The sequence below is a fragment of the Vipera ursinii genome, assembly GCF_947247035.1.
Source record: "Vipera ursinii genome assembly, chromosome: 1".
NCBI classification, from domain to species: domain Eukaryota; kingdom Metazoa; phylum Chordata; class Lepidosauria; order Squamata; family Viperidae; genus Vipera; species Vipera ursinii.
The window spans coordinates 145398782-145421220 of record NC_139512.1 but is presented as its reverse complement, the minus strand read 5'-3'; the positions used below and the strand labels follow the sequence as shown (position 1 = coordinate 145421220).

At 36.2% G+C, this 22439-nt stretch overlaps 1 protein-coding gene across 1 annotated transcript in view; it reads left to right on the top strand.

Annotated features, from left to right (window-relative positions):
* The window catches only part of NEB (nebulin), a 196352-nt gene that overhangs the window by 98404 nt on the left and 75509 nt on the right, over nt 1–22439 (top strand). The window contains exons 87-110 of the mRNA XM_083350431.1: nt 186–389; nt 514–618; nt 3012–3119; nt 3675–3986; nt 4920–5123; nt 5293–5397; nt 6140–6244; nt 7539–7850; nt 8403–8507; nt 9298–9396; nt 10833–10934; nt 12660–12767; nt 13050–13361; nt 13560–13664; nt 13749–13853; nt 14365–14469; nt 16618–16725; nt 16823–16936; nt 17544–17741; nt 18582–18686; nt 19399–19503; nt 19602–19706; nt 20769–20876; nt 20970–21083. Coding sequence (XP_083206557.1) covers nt 186–389; nt 514–618; nt 3012–3119; nt 3675–3986; nt 4920–5123; nt 5293–5397; nt 6140–6244; nt 7539–7850; nt 8403–8507; nt 9298–9396; nt 10833–10934; nt 12660–12767; nt 13050–13361; nt 13560–13664; nt 13749–13853; nt 14365–14469; nt 16618–16725; nt 16823–16936; nt 17544–17741; nt 18582–18686; nt 19399–19503; nt 19602–19706; nt 20769–20876; nt 20970–21083 — 3453 coding nt within the window. The remainder of the gene's footprint in view (nt 1–185; nt 390–513; nt 619–3011; nt 3120–3674; nt 3987–4919; nt 5124–5292; nt 5398–6139; nt 6245–7538; nt 7851–8402; nt 8508–9297; nt 9397–10832; nt 10935–12659; nt 12768–13049; nt 13362–13559; nt 13665–13748; nt 13854–14364; nt 14470–16617; nt 16726–16822; nt 16937–17543; nt 17742–18581; nt 18687–19398; nt 19504–19601; nt 19707–20768; nt 20877–20969; nt 21084–22439) is intronic.

Sequence of the window (22439 nt, the reverse complement as noted above, 5' to 3'; positions counted from 1 at the left end):
ATCTTTGTTCCAATATCTAATTTGACTGCATTGCATTGTTGTTGTTTTATAAGGAGGATTAATCCATTTAAAAATAAATGAACCACATTAGTCAGAACTTTCTGATATATTATTAATTCTATTTACTAGATAAAATTATTTGCTAAAAAAATAAACTTATTCTTTTGTGGTCCATTGTCTCATAGAATTTGTATAAATCTGATCTGGAATGGCTCCGTGGAATAGGATGGATGCCGGAAGGCTCCGTGGATGTGGTCAGAGTGAAAAGGGCTCAAGATCTCATAAATGAGAGGTTATACAAACTACGCCCAGATGCACTGAAATTTACCAGTATACCTGACCCGCCCCCGGTTGTCCTGGCCAAGGTCAATGCACAACAGATAAGTGAGGTAAATTGAAATGTAGTCACTACTTCTGTGTAATGTGACTGAAATACAGTGGCCTTTAAAAAATAAAAGAGATTTCTCATACAGCTATTGAAAATTGTCTTTCCTTCCTTCCTTCCTTTCTTAGAACCTGTATCGTGAAGCGTGGGATAAAGAGAAGGCACAGATTAATATTCCTCTTGATACCCCATCAATGCTGCTCTCCAAGATGAATGCTGTGAATGTTAGCAATGTAAGATAAGTTACTAGCTATATTCATTCTTTTGTTAAGCATATTACTATTCCTTTGTTTATTATATAGTCTTAGTTATACTCTCCTGTTAGTTGCTCTTAAAAACATAAAGGTATTACATGTTTATTCTTATATATATATATATATTTATTTATTTTAATTCCATTTATATCCCGCCCTTCTCCGAAGACTCAGGGCGGCTTACAAGCTTAGCAGTAGCCTTCATTCTATGTATATGCCTGCTTGTTAGGGCTTTCACACACACCCCAAGCGGCATTATTACAAAGTCAGCTTAATTGCCCCCAACAATCTGGGTCCTCATTTTACCTTATATATTTACATTTTGAGTAATGACAATTAAACTAAAGCTTCACCTCAACAATTGAAGGAAAAGATATACGCACACAAACATATCCATATGTACACAGACTGTAAGTTATCCTTGTGTCATTTATTTTTTTGAGACATATATATTTGGCTCTTAAAAATCTGTCAGAGTAGATTGCATACCTGTGCTTGTATACAAACATACAATGAAAAACAATTACATGTAGATGTAAGTGATGATGATGATAAAAATGATGATGACTGTTTCAGTAGACACTATATCCCCACCATCCCTGTTGGAAGTACAAGGTTCTGCACAAAAACTTTATGCCTTCTTGACCGATATTGGTTTTTTTTATTTTCTTTTGTTAAGTATGCATCCCAAGTTCATTGGCTAAATCAATATAAACTCAAAACATTGTAGTGTGGACATATTACTATAAAAGCCATAAATAAGCAAATTATTTAGGATAAACAAGCTCCAAATGTAATTGCCTAGCTTGAATTTCACCATTTCCAGCAGGTGCAAAATCTGCAAGCCAATTCCATTGCAGTATTGCCTTAATATCTGTGAAGAAGTCTTCCAATTCCTGTTTTTTGAAATGTTTGCCCTGTTAATACTGCAGTGTTCCCTGCTCTCTTCCAAGTTATATAAACATAGCCTGGTTTTGAAATAGAACAGGAAGAGTGTAAGAACAAGGAACCTAGTAATGTGTGAAAAACTGGTGCTGTATAGAATGTGTGACACAGGTATGAAATGCCTGTGTTATTTTAACATGCTACATACTTTCTTTAGGCATTGAAAATAAACCTGGGCATTATGCAGAATGACAAGATCTATTTAGGTGAAGTATGAAAAGAGTCATGAAAAAGGTTAGGGTTAGAGTAACCCTAACTCTAACCCTAACCCTTTTTTGAAAAGATTTATATGAAAATGAAAGAAGAAATGGAAAACGAAGTACAAAATTTTCTTACTGAAAAAACAAGAGAAAAAGGCCAGTATTGATCTACTTGTTGCAACAAGGAAGGCTCAGAATGGCATTTAGCTGGACTATTTTATACTTTGTCCGTTTGCCTTTTGGCATTGCATACTGTAGAATGCCTAGGAAATGTGTGGAATATCCCATTTTGATATCCCGTTGTTGGCATGCTATAGATTTTGTAAACATTCTATAAGATGCCTAATTTCACATATTGACGGTAACATATGCATTACTCAAACTGTGCTAATGAAAAGTTCAGTGGCAGGAAGTTGAGTGGCCAGGAGACTGTTGTAATTTTTGGTAAAAGGTTTATTCAAACAGATTCAATTTTTGAAGATGTTTCTAGTGCCCTCAACCACAAACGTGCCCAAAATTTCCATTGCTAAGTGAGACAGTCAGTAAATGAATTTTTCCCCATTTTACGACATATCTTTCCACAGTTGTTAAGTGAAACACTGCAGTTGTTAACTTAGTGACACGGTTGTTAAGTGAATCTGGCTTCCCCATTGACTTTGCTTGTCAGAAGGTTGCAAAAGGTGATCACATGACCCTGGAACATGGCAACCATCATAAGTATGAGTTTTGATCACATAACCATGGGGTTGGCTGCTGTAATGGTCGTAAGTGTGAAAAACAGCCATAAGTGACTTTTCTTAGTGCTGCTGTAACTTTGAATAGTCACTAAATGAACTGTTGTAAGTTGAGGACTAACTGTAGTTTTATTATTGTCAATTTGAAGTAAATTTATTTTTTGTTCTATTGAAACCAGTTAATTGCATTCACTAGACTATCAAACAAATACTGAAATCAGTTATTTAATAGGTGTGTGTGCCCATATTTATTTATGCATGTTTATACTGTATTTATGCCATGCTTATCCAATTGCTCATTGTGAAAATTTACATTTTTAACACTTTATTCTTCAGTAGTGCTGCACCTCAGTTATCCCTGGGAGTAAAGTCACTTAATCATAGTGATACTTATATCTAATATAGATCCATAAGACTGTGTGTTTAATTGATAGTTTATTTTCATCTGCATTTTCTGATTATATTGAAAGTTGTACATATATTTTAATTGCAGAAACTTTATACTGGAGCCTGGGATGAGGCCAAAGCAAAAGGCTATGATTTTAAAGTGGATGCTCTTTCATTCAAGCATGCAAAATCTTCCAGAGAAATTGCCAGTGAGGTATGAGTTCTATTTAAATGAACAAACAAAACAACTGTATCTTTTCATATCACACCGATGGCAGAGTATACATCCAGTTACCAATGAAACACATTGATTCAACAATATACCAGTTGCTATTGTTTAAGGATATGTCATTTTTGCAGTTATCTCCACTCTTTTGCATTTATGTGCTTTGAAATTTGAGATTTAAATTTTTATTAAAGTCAAGAAGTTAAACACATGTTTTATTCTGAACTGCCAAAAAAAGCAACCATTGAGATATTTCAGTAGAAGGGTGTTTTATATACTAATGATTTTGGATTCAATAATTGTTACTTTCTATTGGCATTTTCCAATGGCAAAGATACTGTTTTTAAACATAGTTTTAGAATGGTTTAATAAATTATATTACTTTGATACATAAATTATAAAATATACTATTGAATGGTGTAGAATTATGAATTCTACCTGTTCCTTCACTCAGGGTCCCCCAGTCATTAAAATACCAACTTTCACACTAACTGGAATGATTGCTATCCTTTTAACAGCTCTTTGCTTTGCTTTCCTCTTCAGTATAAATACAAACAAACTTATGAGAGACAGAAAGGTCATTACATTGGAACCCCGTCAGTCAAGGAGGATCCTAAGCTTTCATGGGCTGCTCGAGTAATGAAAATGCAGAATGACCGGCTCTATAAGCAAGCATACCACAATTCAAAAGCCAACATCACCATCCCCTACAAAATGGTGGCTATCCAAGCAGCCAAGCAAGGCCAGGCTTTAGCCAGCAACATTGATTACCATCATTATCTGCACCAGTGGTCTTGTCTGCCAGATCAGAATGATGTGATCCAAGCAAAGAAAGCGTATGAACTTCAGAGTGATGTAAGTACACCAGTGGTTTATAAGATATATGTAGATGCATCATGGTCAGGCACAGAACAAGAAGCCTTGAAGTGTTTAGCTATAAAACAGATGTATTGCTATTCAACTTACATTATCCTTGCCAGTGGGAATGTATGAGAATTCAAATCCCCATATCTGAAGAATGAAGGTTGGAGGTCTTTTTGAGGATTATCTTAATTCTACTTTTGTTTCCTTGATCACATCTGCCAAAAGCTATGACCAGAGACATTGTTCCTTCATTGAAGTCTTCACTGAATGAAGTTAACCTTGGCAGGCCCTATGGCAGGGGTGTCAAACTGCCAGTCCGCAGGCCGGATGCATCATAGTGAAACCACACCCACCCCATTGCTGGCAAAAAAGTCATGATACGTCACGACACATCACGTGACTTAGTGAGTTTGACATCCCTGCCCTATGGGAACATCATATTCTGATGGTGAAAATATTTTTAAGTGACATATTACATAGATAAGAATTTTCTAAAATGTCACATGGAGCAAATTTATCAATAACCTAGTGGATGCAGTTCAGTATCATTTTTAAATCGGCTTTCTCAATTCATTTAACTTTAATTCAGTGGAGTTTATAAGTTTGTTCAATGATACAGAAAGACTTCTGCAGCCCGCTTTGCATATTATGCCAAGATTTGGAGTGTTTTCTATTCACTTAATCCAGGTAATTAATGCAAGTGAAAAGTGCTGCTAATGTCAGAATATGTATGACTATTTCTAACTTCATTTGTCCAATTTATCCTTTTGCCTTAAAACAAAGAAAGGAAGGAGCACAAATGCCCTGTTCAAATAATTAATTATGAATTGGTTGGAATTGATGTCCCATTAATTGTTATCACATAAGAATGTTTATTTCACAAAATATTTAACTACCTTTTCCCCCCACTTTCTGATCTCATAGGCTGTGTATAAGTCAGATCTAGAATGGCTCCGTGGGATCGGATGGATACCAAGTGGGTCTCCAATAGTTAATAGAGTTAAATTTGCCCAGGAAATCCTGAGTGACAATGTATACCGTACTCCTGCTGACCGTCTGAAGTTCACCAACATTGTTGATACACCAGACATTCTCCTTGCTAAAACCAACGCGGAGCAAATCAGTATTGTATGTTATTATTTTTTTCAGTAGCTTAACATACATTCAGGACATTAACTTACTATTAATTTTTTTATATAAGTTTATATGAAATCCATTTTTTCCCTTCAAAAGTTAAAATGTGATTAGATAAGAATAACACCAAACAAGCAACTAACCAGTGCTTTATTTTGTGTAGCCTAAATACCGAGAAGTTTGGGATAAAGATAAAGTTATGATCCATGTGATGCCTGACACACCTGAAATAATACTTTCCAAGGCCAATGCCATCAACGTAAGCAATGTAAGTATTTCTACCAAACTGCATAAAACTCCATTTTCCCACCTTACAATACTTTTGCTTTCTACTTTCTAAGGCAGAGGTGCCCAACCTTTCGGACACCATGGATCGGTTCCATGGAGAGAGGTTTTTCCACGGAGCGGAGGGGCTGTGGTTTTGTGTCCTGCCTGCATCCCATGGATGTGGCTTTGCTTGTTTGTACGGACCAGTTGCTGGCATGGCGCGGCCCAGTACTGGTCCACGGACTGGGGGTTGGGGACCCCTGTTCTAAGGCTTCTGCTTTTATTGGTTTTTGAAACAAAATGGACACTTTAGGCAAAATATGAGGAATACCTGTTAAATAATCAAGGCTGGACCTCTTAGTGATTTTTTTTGCTTTACTGGTCAGCTGTTAAATATTATTGTGGATCAATTCATTATGACAATAGTGCTGTTTTTTATACTTTGCAAACTGTTAGTTGCCTTGTGGAATATTTTCAATGCTTTGACTCAAACTTTATTTGGATAGAGTGTCATATATAATCTGTATTATACCAGAATACATGGCCTAACCTGGAGGCTGATCTATATTTCTTAATTGATGAAAAAGTAATTCAAAAAATTCATGAAATTTTCATTCATTAACTGAATAACTGAAGAAATGCAAGCTAAAAAAATGAAACTTTCCAAACCAAGCAGATATTGCAAAAGCATGTTGAAAATATTGTTGGGTTTTAATGTTTTTTGTTTGTTTGTTTTTTTGCAGAAACTCTATAGGGACTCTTGGGATGATGTAAAGAAATATATTGATTACAGGTCAGATGCAATTCCAATCAAAACAGCCAAAGCCTCAAGAGAAATTGCCAGTGATGTAAGTACTCTAGTCAAATACATGTTCTTATCTTGTGTGTGTGAACTCTAAACCTTTGCCAGGGTAAATGACGGAATTATATAAAAAACAAAATCAGCTATTTATATATTATTATATATCCTAGTTCACTGCAAAATAAAAAATTGCGGATATAATTCAACTATTGTGAATAAACTCTGCAAATAACAGGCTCTGGCACGTGAAGTTATATACATTTGCTGAATATTTAGATTAGCATTGTCAGTGCTTTTTTTGTAAAAGAAAAAGGTGCTGGAACTCACACATGTCAAACAACTTGCCTTGCCTACCCTACAAGGTTCCATCCAAAAAAGGTGCCGGAACTCCGTTCTGAGAGTTCTATGAGAAAAAAAGCCCTGAGCATTGTAGTCCACAGTATGTTTATTCTGATAAAAGTCCCACCACACTCAATATGCTTGAAAGATACTTAAAGCTTTATAAGTTCATCTTCATTTTGGGTGACTACATGGAGACCTAAATTGCTATCAGCATTTGCATATGATAGAAAGAAAAACAACTATAAATCACTTGGCGACATATACGTTTGAGCAATCAATCAATGAATCAATCAATTCTAGGCAATATTACAGAAGTCATTTGCCAGTGCCTTCCTCCCAGATGCTTTTTGACATTCCAGTCTAGCCTACTACCTAGAACCTCTTTGCTACAAGATTGGCAAAATGTTTTACCATGCTGATACTAAGTAGGATTTATAACAAAAGGTTCCCAGGCTTACAATAAAAGATTGCAGTTGGTTAGAAATGCACCTTTAAGGAATTACCATGAAAACCAATAGAATTTTCTTCCAATAGGATTGTCCTACCAGACATTTAAATTTTGAAATGTAATTCTGAAAATGGAGAAAAAGATAGAACAGTAACATTGTGCTATGAGTGGCTATTTTTTCAAAGTGTGATTTCTCAGTTTTAAATTGTTTGGCCATGGACATGAATTTGATTAAAAGAAAATGATCACTCACAGTGAGAATGCAGAATTTCACTGATTCCCTATCCCTTGCTAGAAAGTTAAGGGAATCTTTGGAATGGAATGGCAAATACTCCTGGGATTTGCTAGACTGCAAATATCCAGAGGCATTCCCCTGCTCTTTCTAGTCGCTCATATTTCCTGCACGAGTGGAAAGATACCAAGTGAATATTAGCTATAGAAGGGTATTTTTCTAGATGACAGTTACTGCAACAAGGCTTTCTCATACAATTCCTTTACAATTTGTGATATTACAGATGGAAATTTTATTTGTATCTTTCTTTAAAATTAGTACAAGTACAAAGAAGATTACCGTAAGCAAGTGGGACACCATGTTGGATTCCGGAACATCCATGATGATCCCAAGCTCGTGCTGGCAATGCGTGTAGCCAAACTGCAGAGTGAGAGGGAATACAAGAAACATTTTGAGAAATTTAAAACCAAGTTTAATAGCCCAGTGGACATGTTGTCCATCTTGTTGGCCAAGAAATGTCAGAAACTGGTTAGCGACATTGATTATCGCCGTTACCTCCATGAATGGATATGTCTGCCTGACCAAAATGATGTCATCCAAGCCAAGAAAGCCTATGAGTTGCAGAGTGATGTGAGTAGAAAGTTCATTGTATGTACTATTATATTTTGTCTATTGTTTTTAAATTTTCCCTTGACATTAGGCTTATTATTACTATTTGCTGTACAAAACTGAAGAACTTGTGTTCCTTCTATCATTATAAGCCATCTTTGTATGAATCAATCAACTTGTATAAACATGATGTTTTTAATAGGAACCATATCATGTAGATAGCTATTTTAATGAAAATTACATTTTCCAATCAGAATCCCACAGATGCATCCATGTAAATGAACATCATTGATTTAAAATAAATATGCATTTTAGTTCTCCAGTAAAATATGATACAGATATAACTGTAAATGTGAAAGAAAATATTTATCACACTATGGAAAAAATAGAAAGTGATTAAGTTAAAACAGCATAAAAATTGTAACAGTATAATACTGTATATGCTGTGCCTAATTCAGTTGCTCTTCTCTGTTGGAAAAGAAGGGTAATTTTTATCTTTCAGTTAAAATGAATGAAAAAAATTTCCTCCTGGAAAAATTGTAAATAGTGTCACTTTTTTTTTTGTCTATGCAGGCTGTTTATAAATCTGACTTAGAATGGCTACGAGGAATTGGCTGGATGCCAAGTGATTCTGTCTCTGTCAACCATGTCAAACATGCTCAGGCCCTTATTAATGAGGTAAGAGGTTTTCTCCTACAAAGTTTTCTCTTCTTTCATACAGAAAAACTCATTTATAAAAATATGCCTTTTTCACAATGCAGTCTTTAGTTCATGCAAAACTGTTTCTCCTTCATGCTTGCTTGTTCCTATGGACTGAGTATGCACTGAGTGATTTTTATTTATTTATTAGATGTATATGTCTGCCCATCTTAAGAAACAGAATTTTGGTAGCACACATCAGTAAAAACAAAACAAACAAAAATAAAAAAGAAGAAAAAATCTCTATAAATAATAATCTAAAAACCTTTTTAATAATAAGTTATGGTTTATTTTATCATGATTTATTGGATTCATTATTGTTGACCGATTTCATACACAATGTTAAGCCACAGCTTAAAAAAAAACAGATTTTGATTTAATGCAATATACAAAATCCATGTTGTGCTGCTCAAAAGGAATAGAAAGGTTGGGGTTTAATTTAGTCCACTTTAATATTTATTTGTTTGTTTGTTTATTGATTTTATTTTATTTGCTGCCCATTTTACCTAGAGGCGACCCTGGGCAGCTTACAACTCAATAAAAGCAACCAGATAAAACATTAAAACAATAAATATTACCATTAAAGAGCCAAACTGAACAGCAACAACTGTTTCTTAACATAGTCCATGAGAAGAGTTATTAAAAAAGGAAAAGAAAAAAGAGTAGCTGTCAATGCAGATGAATATATTTCTCCTCCTGTTTTTCTTTCTTGCACGACTATTTATTGTTATTATTTGCCTTACCTCTATATTCCTTTCTCTTTTTACAGAGGTTATATCGTACCAAAGCTCATAGCCTGCCATTTACTCCGGTGGATGACAGGGTTGATTATATCACAGCCAAACAAGGTGGAGAAATACTAAGCGATGTAAGTTTTGACTTTTTGTTTCAGTCCAGTTATATTCATCTCCTAGGAAAGGGGATAAATCTTGGAAAAGGAAGCAATGTATGGTGAACAAATCACTATGGATGTTGATAAATCCAGCAGAGCCCCCCCAGCTTAATGAATCTTGTCAACTGTGGCAGCAGGAAAATGACATTTTCACAACATCTATGTCAATTCTTTTTCTGTACAGCCTCCTTTAAAGTTTAATCCTACTGACTCCTGCCAACAGTAAATCCTTTATAAAGCAAACTAAGGATTGCCTTCTTGGCATTCAAGTGCAAAGTACTGATTCTTCTCAGCCATGTTACACTGTGGGGGATTAGAATAGGCCCAAACACCTCACGACTGAGCTGACAGGCCTGCTTTGAAAAGATGCTTCCAACCCCTCCCCTCCCCACAGTAACTCCTTTGATTTTATTCATTTATTGACTTTTTATCCTGCCTGCATTACTTTATAAATAACTCAAGGCAGAGAACCTATCTAATACTCCTTCCTCTTCCTATTTCCTTCACAATAACAGCAACCCTGTGAAGTGAGTGGGGTTGAGAGAGAGAAGCCTGGATCAAAGTCAGCCAGCCAGGTTTCATGCCTAAGGCGGAACTAGAACTCACAACCTTGTGGCAATTGGCCCAAAGTCACTCTGTTGCCTTTCCTGCCTAAGGGTGGGACGACAGCTCTCAGTCTCCTGCTTTCTAGATTTGCACCTTATCTACTACCCCGGACTGATTTTTACCTCATAAATAATTAAATTATCAGATCAATAATAAATCAATCATACAGTGACATAAAAGATTTCATTAAATGAGGAATAAAGTAAAAGCAATACATAATTTCTGAAAGGCGAGACTAAATTCATGTGCTTCTTTTTCTCTTGTGAAGGGCATAAAATTAATGGAATTTCAGCATACACTAACTATATTTGCATATCACAGTAAGAATAGCCAGGGATTTGCAGAGAAGTGGTGGCAGACCAACCACAACGGTTTCTAAAGAGCACTAGCAGATTAAAAAGGCTGAATTTAATGCACCTTAACTCTGATCTAGCCAATAAGCTTTTCTGTTTCTCCATTATTATTTTTTTGCAGAAAGGCATGCATTATGCAAATAAGTATACACTGTGTATGTTTCTGTGTTTGAGGTTATATTCTTGTTCTCTGTATGTAGATTCTTATTTTTCTTATTCACAAAAATGAAGGCAGATCAGTAACCACAAATACAGGAATAAAAATCAGAAGCAGAGTCAGTTGGATTTGTTCCAGATATCTGGAGACTACCTTCCATTGCTCTCTTGGATGATGTGAACTGAAAGCCAAAACATTTGGGGAGCATCAGATGGCCCGTTTAAGATGCAATTTATACATCTGTAACTTTGGCCTCTAATAACTCTATTCTTAATGGTGTTTTTTTTTGTTTCCAGATTAAATATCACCAGGAATGGAATGACATCAAGGCCATTTATACACTAACAGATACACCTCGGTTGCAAGCAGTTAAAAATGCAGCTAGGATTCTTAATGAGGTATGTACTTTCCTTCCAGGAACAATAGTAAATAGAAAATTTGGAATAATTTTATATCTTTGAATCATGAATCCTGGTGGGATAGCTAGTGAAAAACTACAGTCAAGGAAAATAAGGATATTAATGTATAGGCCTCTTGTTGGGAGTTTCCCCCTATCAGGGCTGATTTCAAGAGAATTCTATTCTATCCTCCTTTTCCAGAGTTTTTCACTCTATTGACTGCAAAAGAAATTTACTTAGCACTATTGATCCACTGTGCTTTCATTGGACTATTTTGGTTCTTTCCATTTGTATATCCCCCTCTTTTTTCTATCTTTTTTTTTATGAAACTCTTTGTATATTCTCATATGTTCATACTAACTTCTGGTTTCTTGGTCATTTAGGCTTCACAGTTCTTTTAACTCAAAAACTACAACACAATATTGCAGTGACTTTGCCACGATGTTCCCTGTTCAGAATCCCATTCCTTTTCTCTCTGTGCAAGTTTCCTATCTTCTTCCCCATTTATTTATTCAGCATTTCTTCCCCTTGAGCCTGCTCAATTTTCACTCCACTCTTCAGTGTGTAGAGAAAGTTATCTGTATTTTTGAAAACTTAATGATTACAGTAACAGAAACTATGCACAGATGTCAGCTCCAGGCCAAATAAGACAATTAATCATTTTAAGTGATTGTTAAGATCCCTCAAATATAACCATAGAATAAAAACTATTTTTCCCAAGTTTCTCTTTAACATTTTAGTGTTATTAACTTTGAGAAAATTATGACTGATAAGGATGGTTTGAATACGGAGGGGAAATTAAGCTTATGTAAAAATCTTGAAAACAGGATATATAGTGACCCAACAAGATGACTTTTATAAACACAATTGAAATATAAACTGATAAGAAAAGATGCTATATGCTGATGTTACTGTTATTTGTGTGAACACAAGAAGAAGGTTTATATTTAACTTTATATGTACTGAATTTAAGAATAATATTTGCTTAATCTTGACGAAAGGAGAATACTATTGGATGAAGAGAAGATCAAAGAAATATATCATTAATTAATATATTGATTATGGAATTATAGAAATTAATTATTATTGATTGTTTTTTAAACATATGAACCCAGACAACACATTGTTTACTAAGCACTAAAAAAGGTCATTGTAAAAAATTAATAAAATATGTTAAAAAAATGAACTCCTTGATTCAAACCCAGATCTATAGTATGCTCAGTATCTCCTGAATAATTTCAGTAAGGAGGAGCACTCTAGATATTGTTTTGAAGGCTGCCATATATAACCAAGCTACATTAATAGAGAGCTACAGCTCAGTGACTCAACACAGGTGTGTGTGTATGTTTTTTTTTGTGTGTGTCTGTGTATGTAAAAGGTTTTGGATCCAGTCTCTGGAATCTCCAGAGAAAGGCCTCCATCTGAAATCCTGTAGATTCACCATCAATTAATTTTGATGGTGCTGAGATTGACCCCTTGCCTATCTCTGAATATGGCAGTTTTCTATGATTAGTTATATTTGAAATATTGAAATATAGTTTAAATATTTTGAAAAGACAAGACACAGTGAATTTATGAAAAAAACTGTCCAAGGGCAACGGATATGAAACAATTGCTTAAACAATTATTTTTAATGTGAAGTTTAATCTGGATGTGTTTTGGATAGAACTAGAAAGAATTGTAGGGTTTCAGAAAATGCTAACTTTTTACTGTTCTGTTTTGCAGCATCTATACAAGGACAGCTGGGAGAAGCACAAAGCTACTGGCTACAGTTTACCTCCTGACAGCGTGCCACTTCGTCATGCCAAGCATTCTGATAACGTCCAAAGTGAGGTAAAGTCTTTCTACATTTGAAAAATCTCATAGGTTTCAGATATTTGCTATGCTCATACTTCATAATATTGCAAAGCCTATCAAAGCCCGTCCAGTTTCTCATTGGAATGACCCAGTCAGATTTATCATTCCAGGGGCACATTTTCTTTGTAAGCATGCAATTGCACCTATATTTTTTTCTTAATCTTTCCAAAAAATGAGAACAGTAAAAAATACTTTACAAGTTAGAAGAAGAAAAGATTCAAGACTGATATTTACCCTTTTGTGTTTTCTCCCTTTTAGCTGAAATATAAGGCTGATTACGTCATCCAAAGAGGCCACTATGTTGGAGTCAATAATATGAGAGAGGATCCAAAACTAGTGTGGTTTGAGCATGCTGGCAAGATTCAGAATGACAGATTATACAAAGAATCCTATCACAAAACAAAATCCCACATTCACATACCTCCAGATATACGCTCGGTCATTGCAGCCAGAGACGGCCAGCACCTTGTCAGTGACATTCCGTATCGTCATTACCTTCATGAATGGACGTGTCACCCTGACCAAAATGACTGCATCCAGGCAAAGAAAGCCTATGACCTTCAAAGTGATGTAAGTAATAACTTTATTTTTTTATTATTATTTATTCAGATTTGTCATAGCCATCCCTCTCCAGTGGACTTTTCCCCAAATTAATTTTTTTTACAAAGTAGATATGCAAGCATATCCAAGAGAGAGGTCTAGGAAAATAAATCAGCTACATACAGATAGATATAAACTGTACTTATCATAGTTTATTCATGTTTACAGAACCTTTATAAATCAGATCTTGAATGGCTCCGTGGCTGTGGTTGGATTCCGTTAGATTCGGTGGATCATCGGAGAGTAAAGAATGCTCAGGAATTAATAAACAAGGTAAATTATTGTTTTGTACACTCATAGCAGCATTCTAGACTTCCCCAGAAGATAATTATGATTATGTCATGTTTTTTTCTACAGAGAATCTACACAAAGGAAGCCATTGATAATTTTGACCATTTCACATCCGTTGAAGATACTCCAGATGTGGTTTTGGCAAAGACAAATTCGATCATGCAGAGTGACGTAAGCATTCTTTAAAACCGGGTGGTTGCAATAGGTGTCAATGTGTGTGTCCCTGTGTATGAGAATACTGTATGTATTTTAAGATGCCATACAATAGGTTTTTCATTGTTTTGCTTGATCATTGTATCTAGTGTTGTTTATTTAGTACACTGAGGGTTAAGTTAATAGACTGTTCTATAATGCAGTGTTCTTTTTAACAAAACCTTCAATATTAGAGTAGTTATACATAGCATGAATACTCTACAGTGCTTTTAAAAATATAAACCATGTTTGAAGCAGAATAACTGAGTGAAATCTGTGTTAATGACAGAACTTCTAGCAATGATTTGGTCTATAGCTTTTGTGTCTTTCTTACAGAAAGAAATACACACATAAAGAATAATACTTTATAAACTTCTAAAAATTAGAATACATTCTCTATATTGCTCTATTCTAGAAAGTCAGCTTATCAAGTTAGCCTTAAACTCAACCTGATGTCTGAAATTTTTGCCTTGCCTTTCATTTTTCTTAGGTGAAATACAAAGAAACCTTTAACCTTGAGAAAGGCCACTACATCGGTTCTGATGATACACCAGCCTTGAGTCATTCTAGACAGATGATAAAACTGTATAGTGATGTAAGTTTCTGGCTATCTTGTATTTCAGATCATGTAAATTCAAGATCTCTTGTATTACTAGAAAGAAACTTAAATTTGGAAAACATATTTTTAATGCAAATGCCTGTTTGAACTTCACTTTCCCTTGAATCCTGCACCCACACTCTGTCTTAATTCTGAGCCTGCAATTATTTGCACAATAATTTAAAGTATTAAAATATTATTCATTGATACTATTTAAATTTAGATAAAAATCAATAAGTAATATATTTTTATAGTACTTTATACAGGAATACATTTTGTTCATGTTAACTGTGCAAATATATTGCGGTGTGCCTTTTCCTTCTTAAAGTAATGATCTAGCTATGGTCTTTTAAATAGATTATGAACTGTTTTAGATCTAAGGAATCTACAGGCCAAAGATAGAGAAAACAAGCTATACGACAGAGTTGCTGACAGATCAATTAAAGGAAATCAATTTAGCCAGTGCTTTTTTTATAAAAGAAAAAGGTGCCGGAACTCACACATGTCATACAACCCGCCTTGCCTACCCTAAAAGGTTCCATCCAAAAAAAGGTGCCGGAACTCCGTTCTGAGCGTTCCATGAGAAAAAAAGCCCTGAATTTAGCCAAGAATGAAGTCTCCAGCAGACAAATTTCTCTTGAAGAAAACATTATATTATATGGTACTTCCCAAAAAATTGAAAGAATGGAATTGCCTACAGCAGGCATGTCAAACTCGCGACGTCACGTATCATAACTTTTTCCCCATTGCCGGCAATGGGGTGGGCGTGGTTTTGGTGGGATGCATCTGGCCTGCGGGCCAGCAGTTTGACATGCCTGGCCTGCAGGCATACAAAGATCTGCCTTTTAAGTAGGAGAGAACAAGCTGAGACTCTGGACCCACTGTGGCTTCTGAACTCATTTTTGTACAACTTTTGCATTCCTCTTCAATAATGGTGGAAAATTTCTGCCATTCTAAGGGAAAAGGAATATACAGGTAGTCCTCATCTTACAACCACAATTGAGCCCCGAATTTCTGTTGCTAGACATTTGTTGAGTGAGTTTTGCCCCATTTTACGACCTTTCTTGCTGTAGTTGTTAAGTGAGTCACTGCAGTTGTTAAGTCAGTAACCCAGTATTAAGTGAATCTGGCTCCCCCATTGACTGCCTGTCAGTAGATTGCAAAAGCTGATTACATGACCCCAGGACACTGCAACTGTCATAAATACGAGTCAGTTGCCAAGCATCTGAATTTTGATCATGTGACCATGGGGATGCTGCAATGGTCGTAAGCGTGAAAAACGGTCATAACTCACTTTTTTCAGTGCCATAGCAGCTTTGAACAGTCACTAAACAGACTGTTGTTAGTCAAGGACTACCTGTGCATTACTGGAAGATAAGCTGTAGCATAAGCTGTATATGTGTGACTACGTGTATATCAGAGAGAGAGAAAAGAAAAAGCAAGAAGAGACAGAGAGAAATAATATTCCCAATAAAGGCAGGGATTTTTTTTTAAAGTGGGGCACCCACCTATTTTGCTTTAACATCCCTCCTATTGCAGACCGGTGTTTTAAACTGGGGAAAAAACCCTGCTCTTGCTTTAAGGCAGAGGTGGGGAACGCTGTCCCTTTTATAACTCGTGGACTCCAACTCCCAGAATTCCTGAATCATCTGGCTCAGGAATTCTGGGAGCTGAAGTCCACAAGTCATAAAGGGGACTTCTTTCCCTACCTACCCCTGTTTTAAGGGCATTTACATTTGGACTCTTTTTAACTTAGTTCATTAGATCGAACCTGCCATTGAATATATTAGTAAGAAGAAGACTATTGAGTGATTAATTAACATTGTAATAATTAATTATTATTCATTGTTTTTTAATTACACGAACCCAGACAACATGCTGTTTGCTAAATATTAAGAATGTTATTTTAAAAAATCCTAACCCTAACCCTAACCCCAACCCTAAGCCCGACCCTATTCCTAATCCTATAAAAATTTATATATCTATATACTGTAGATAGATAGATAGATAGATAGACAGATAGATAGATAGATAGATATGCATATAGATATACATATAGATATACATATAGATATATAGATATAGATATAGATATATACACACACACATAAAAAAAATCTAATCTGCCATTTTTGTCCCTTCTAGTATGTGTACAAGGATGCCTGGGAATCAAAGAAGGCTTATGGTTACACTTTGCCTCCAGACTACATCCCAATTGTTGGTGCCAAACATGCTGATTATATTAACAGCCTGGTCTGTATGAATTTTCTTTTGATTGTTACCTTTGTTTGTGCGATTTTTTTTTTAAAAAAACCACAAATCTAACACTTGCTTTATTTGCCCTTTTCAGCTCAAATATAAAGCAACATACGAGAAGCTAAAGGGCCATTATCTGGCGGGGAAACATATAAAAGACTTCCCAAGTGTGGTCCATTCTCTTGCTTTCCAAAAAATACGGAGTGCGGTAAGGAGTTATTTGTGGCTTTTCTTGGATGGTAATTCTTGCAGGAATTATAGCGAGGAAGCTGAATACAGGCAGTCCTTGACTTACAGCAGTTCATTTAGTGACCATTCGAAGTTGCAACGGCAATGAAAAAAGTGAAGACTGTTGTAGCATCCCCATGGTCCCATGTCTTACACTGGGGTGCTTGACAACTGGCTCATATTTATGACGGTTGCCATGTCCCAGGGTCAGGTGATCACCTTTTATGACCTTCTGACAAGCAAAGTCAGTGGGGAATTCACTTGACAACCCTGTTACCAATTTAACAACTGCACTGATTCGCTTAATAAATGTGGCAAGAAAAGGGCTCAGCAATGTGGTCGTAAGTCGAGGACTACCTGTGATATAAAGAGAGGGAAACGTGTCTGATGACTGGGGATGAAGATGAGGCCTTGGAAGGCAAGAAATCCGTGCTGACATTGTGCTATCTGTGCTACTCGTTTCTTCGGAGCAGACCTGAAACTGACTTGGCAACAGATTGTTACCCATGCTGTCTGCTTTTGATGGAGCAGAGGGCCCAGAGCCCCCTTATTTTGCTAACATTTTCCTATTTTATCTTGTTTTCCAGTTGGCTTACAGGAAGAATTATGAAGACACCAAGGCACACATTCATATCCCAAGTGACATGATCAACCACGTGCTGGCTAAGAAATGTCAGTATATTCTCAGTGACCTTGAGTACCGAACCTACCTGCACCAGTGGAACTGCTCCCCGGAAGAGAACGATGTGGTGCTGGCTAGAAAGGCTCAGGAGATTCTGAGCGATGTAAGTAACACTGAGTCACTGAGAAATGCTTCGTTTATTGCAAATCAGCACTCAAGCTTTGGGTCAGTCATCCAGAGCTTTTGTTTTAAATAGCGCAGTGGTTTGAATGCAGTCCTGCAGGCTAATTCTGCTGACTGCCAACTGCCAGCAGTTCGGTAGTTTGATTCTCGCCGGCTCAAGGTTGACTCAGCCTTCCATCCTTCTGAGGTCGGTAAAATGAGGATCCAGATTGTTGGGGGCAATAAGCTGACTCTGTAAACCGCTTAGAGAGGCCCGTAAAGCACTGAAGCGGGTATATAAGCCTAGGTGCTATTGCTATATGCTGGCATAGTACAGTATAACCATGAAGAAACCTGCAGAGTATCTTCATGGGATTTCATTGGATAGTATAATTGTCCCCAAAGGGAAGACTGCCTTAAACCGAAAGTGATAAACATCCTAAATTGAAATAGCCAATGATGGGGAATGCTGCAGATCGTAATTCAGCAATGCTTTGAGAACCACAAGTTCTACATCTCTGCTTTAAATTCTCCGTAACGTAACCTGATATAGTTAACTAAAAATGGATTTTTTTAAAGTAGGAATGATATCAAGAAGAAGCTCAAAAAGACATGCATGGGCTCTATGTTCAGATTTGCATTAGATAATTCAAATCTAATATATAAATCTAATATATAAATTCAATAAACTTAAACTTAAACTAATGTTTTTGATGTTCCTCTTTTTTTGTAAAATTTGACCTGGAGATTTTGCCCTGTGAGATGATCGGAGATATCAAGTATGATATGCAAGGGAAGAGAAGTTTTATGTTTTCTTTTATTATTTTCTCTCTAACTATAGGTAATATACAAAGATGATTTGACCTGGCTAAAGGGAATTGGATGTTACGTGTGGGACACTCCTCAAATCCTGCATGCCAAGAAGTCTTATGATCTTCAGAGCCAAGTAAGAAGAAGCATGAACTACATCTGGGAGGCATATTTAATTAATCAGTTCAGGCATACACCAGGACTCATCCATAGATCCACTGAGGAATATTAGATAACACAATTAGGAAACAGCCTTTATTTTTTAACGCAGGAAAGGTGTCTTTGGGGATACAGATAAACTCCCAAGTGGCCTCAATGACCCTCAGAGAGCTAATGCCCAGATGACTGCAAAGAATATAAATCCTTCTATTTCCCACTATTCAGTTAGAACCGAAGAAGCTTCTTGGATGAGAAGCAAAATGTTTTCAAGGAAAAAAACAAGGAAGTCCAGTTGCCTTTCAGAAAAGCACTTCTGGCATGATGTGCATGACATGCATGATTCACTTCATTTAATGTTTTGTGCAAATCAGGACAGAATGATTTGCTGATACTTGAGCAGAGACTAGATAAGGCATCTTTATTTGTAGAATTACTTTCCTTTATGGGGAAAAATACACACATAAATAAATGCAAGGATGGTGTCTCACTTTCGGAGAACAAAGCAAACCTTTCTATTTTACTCCTAAAAGGATGTTAGTAGAAATATAGCTCTGCAATATTTTTTAAAGCTGTATATCAGAGACCCATATACAGTAGCACATGGACTTCAAAAATATTAATCTCATAAGTTGTGCACATGGTCACTAAAGAACTAAGCCCTACTGCTCTTTTTTGCCTTGATTTTGCAGCTGATATACACAAAACAAGGGAAGGACAATCTACCAAACTATGGTGTGGTTATGGACACTCCAGTTTATGTAACTGCCGTTCAGAGTGGTATCAATGCTAGTGAGGTGAGTCATTCTCCTTCTTTGCTCAGATTTATTCCTTATTTTCTTTTTCTGTAATCTGTATGAAGAGATTGAATGACTGTAACTCACTTTTATTACAGCTGAAATATAAAGAACAATACCATAAAACAAAGGACAAATACACCACAGTATTGAAAACAGCAGATCATGATAGGATCCAGAACCTCAAGCACCTCTTCAGCAATGTGAGTACTTTTCTTTTTAATGCTATTCTGGAGTTATGATAGTGTAGTACAGACAGGATTTCAAACAGCATGCATGAATACAAAACGTTTCAAGTTCTGCCAAGTACAGAGGCCTCTTGAAATTACTTTTTGCACACACTTAAGGAAAACAAATTTTGGCTCACTGCTGCTCTGGTAGCTTCTTATACCAATATGTAACAGGTGAAGTCAGCATGTGAGGATTAATTAGTAATGACGTCTGTTCCTGCTTAGGCTGGCTTTATCTAGGATGGATCGTAGATGGGAGTGGGGGTGGTATTCATTTCGTTTCCAACCAACTCAAGAAGATTAAGAGGAGATAAAGTTATAATATAGGCGAAGGAATATGTAGTTCTGGTTTACATCCTGTTTAAGATTGATATGCAGTTGTATGTTGCGGAAAGATGGTTAATCGCTAACAAATTTTGCTATGTGCCATCATGGGCAAGAATGCGAAAGAAGACCCAAACCTTTCTTCTGTACAAAAAGCAAAAGGTTTTCTATACTGTGCTACCTTTTACATGTATTCCTTGACTTATGACCACAATTGAGCCAGTTGGTAAGCGAGACAGTTGCTAAGTGAGTTTTGCCCCATTTTACGACCTTTCTTGCCACAGTTGTTAAGCCAATCACTGCAGTTGTTAAGTTAGTAACTGGGTTGTTAAGTGACATTGCTTGGGTGAAGGTCGCAAAAGGTGATCCACATGACCCCCTGGGGACACTGCGACTGTCATAAATACAGGCCAGTTGCCAATTGTTCAATTTGGTTCACGCAACCATGGAGGATGCTGCAATGGTTGTAAGTGAGAAAAATGATCATGTCGGTTTTTTTTCAGTGCCATTGTCATTTTAAATGGTCACTAATCCAATTGTTGTTGTAAGTTGGTTTATTCGTGTCAGAAGCATAACAGTTAAAATAAGGCATACTATATGACACAAAATTTAAGGTATAAATATGGCTATAAGTTGAGGACTACATGTTCTATGCTGCTGTTTCATAGATTTCTTCTCAAATATCGATGTAACTGTTTCTTCTTTCTTCAGAATGTATACAAGAAAGTGTGGGAGAAAATCAAGTCCCTCACTTACAAATTGCCTCCTGATGCTGTGCCTTTTGTTCGTGCTAGGCAGCTGAAATATAATGCCAGTATTGTAAGTATACCTAACAATGCATTTAGGTAAATCAGCTTTAAAAATAAGACATGGTTCCCATGTGGCTTATTTTTCTTTTTTTTTTGCCACTAGGTGAAATATCGGGAAGAGTATGATAAATTTAAAGCACTCTACACCATTCCTAGAGGTGTTCAGGATGATCCCAACACTGCAAGATGCTTAAGAGTTGGCAAGCTGAACATTGATGTAAGATATTAAAAAAAAACTATATTAAACATTTCCTGCTTCTCCAAGTGGTGAGGAGTCAAGCACAAAATTTACAAGCCTTAATTCCTTTGGATGAGATCATATGAGAGACTTACATTGCCAAGATCTTACTTCAAACAATAGATTAGGACAGATAAAATCATAGGTTCTGCTTCATTCACGAATAGGAAAACTTTATGGATTCCTTTCATTAATAATCTTTTATAAAGAAAATCTTAACTATTTCTACCAATTTCCCACTTATCCAGATTTAAGTCATATTTATTTCATTTCAATATGTTTCTTTCCCCCATACGAATTTAATTTGCCGCTTCTGTCTATAGGAGGGTGGTGCAAAAATCCCCCTCCTCTCAGTTTCGGAGAATTTTTGTTTTCTTGGGAGTTTTTTCCCAGGAGATCAATCAGGTAGAAGAGAGAGAATCAATATTCTTACCCAGTTCCAGACACGTTGTTTATGATCAAGCTTAACTTAGTGCTTTTTGGCTTTGGCTGATTGTAGCTTGGGCTAAACAATGGACTGATGCTAGCCTTTCTTCTATTGGTTTCTGGAGGGTTTCTCCAACTGACCGGATCGACCGCCATCTCTGATCAGTGGGGCTTCCTTCTTTGCAGCCTCTTTGGGACGACTTTTGGGCCATTTAGGGTCCCCAAACAGAAAAATCAGCTGTAGGGTGCGGAGTCCCACGATCCTTTGGCTACTTGCACTACTGGGCCTGCATGGATTCCTATAGAACAGAGCACTTCAAGATCTAGCCATAGTCCAACTCAGAAATTCTCTCTCTCCATTTGCCAGTTTTGGATTCTAACAATTCAAACAGTTAAACTGCATTGTTCCTCTGTATGTTTCAGTATAGAATAACCAGGTTAGTCTGTCAGTTCAAAATCAGGAGGAGCTGGATAGCACCTTTTCCGATTAATAAACTTTATTAAAAGGCATAACACTTTATGCACTTCATCAGATGTTTGGAGTGGTTAAACTGATCCAGGGTTTCAGTTTAACTTTCTTCTCTAGTAAAGGAAAAAAAATTCTCTATCTTAAAACAAACAGATAATTAGAAAGTATATTGTCTAAGGGGTGCTTTTTAAACCTTCTGGATTCATTTTCCTTTAATACTGACCATACTATCAATTTGTTTGGGACAGAGCAATATTAATGCTTACTAATGTACCATTATTTTTATTTATTTTAAAAAAAACTTGGTGGCTTCCAATCAGATCTTAGTTAGACCTAATTAGCACTGCTAAGAACTAATGTTATAAGCTGAACTTAACCAGGTTACACCAAGGGGAAACGAGGATTATTTAATTCATTTTGCATTGCAGTTGACACTTGGC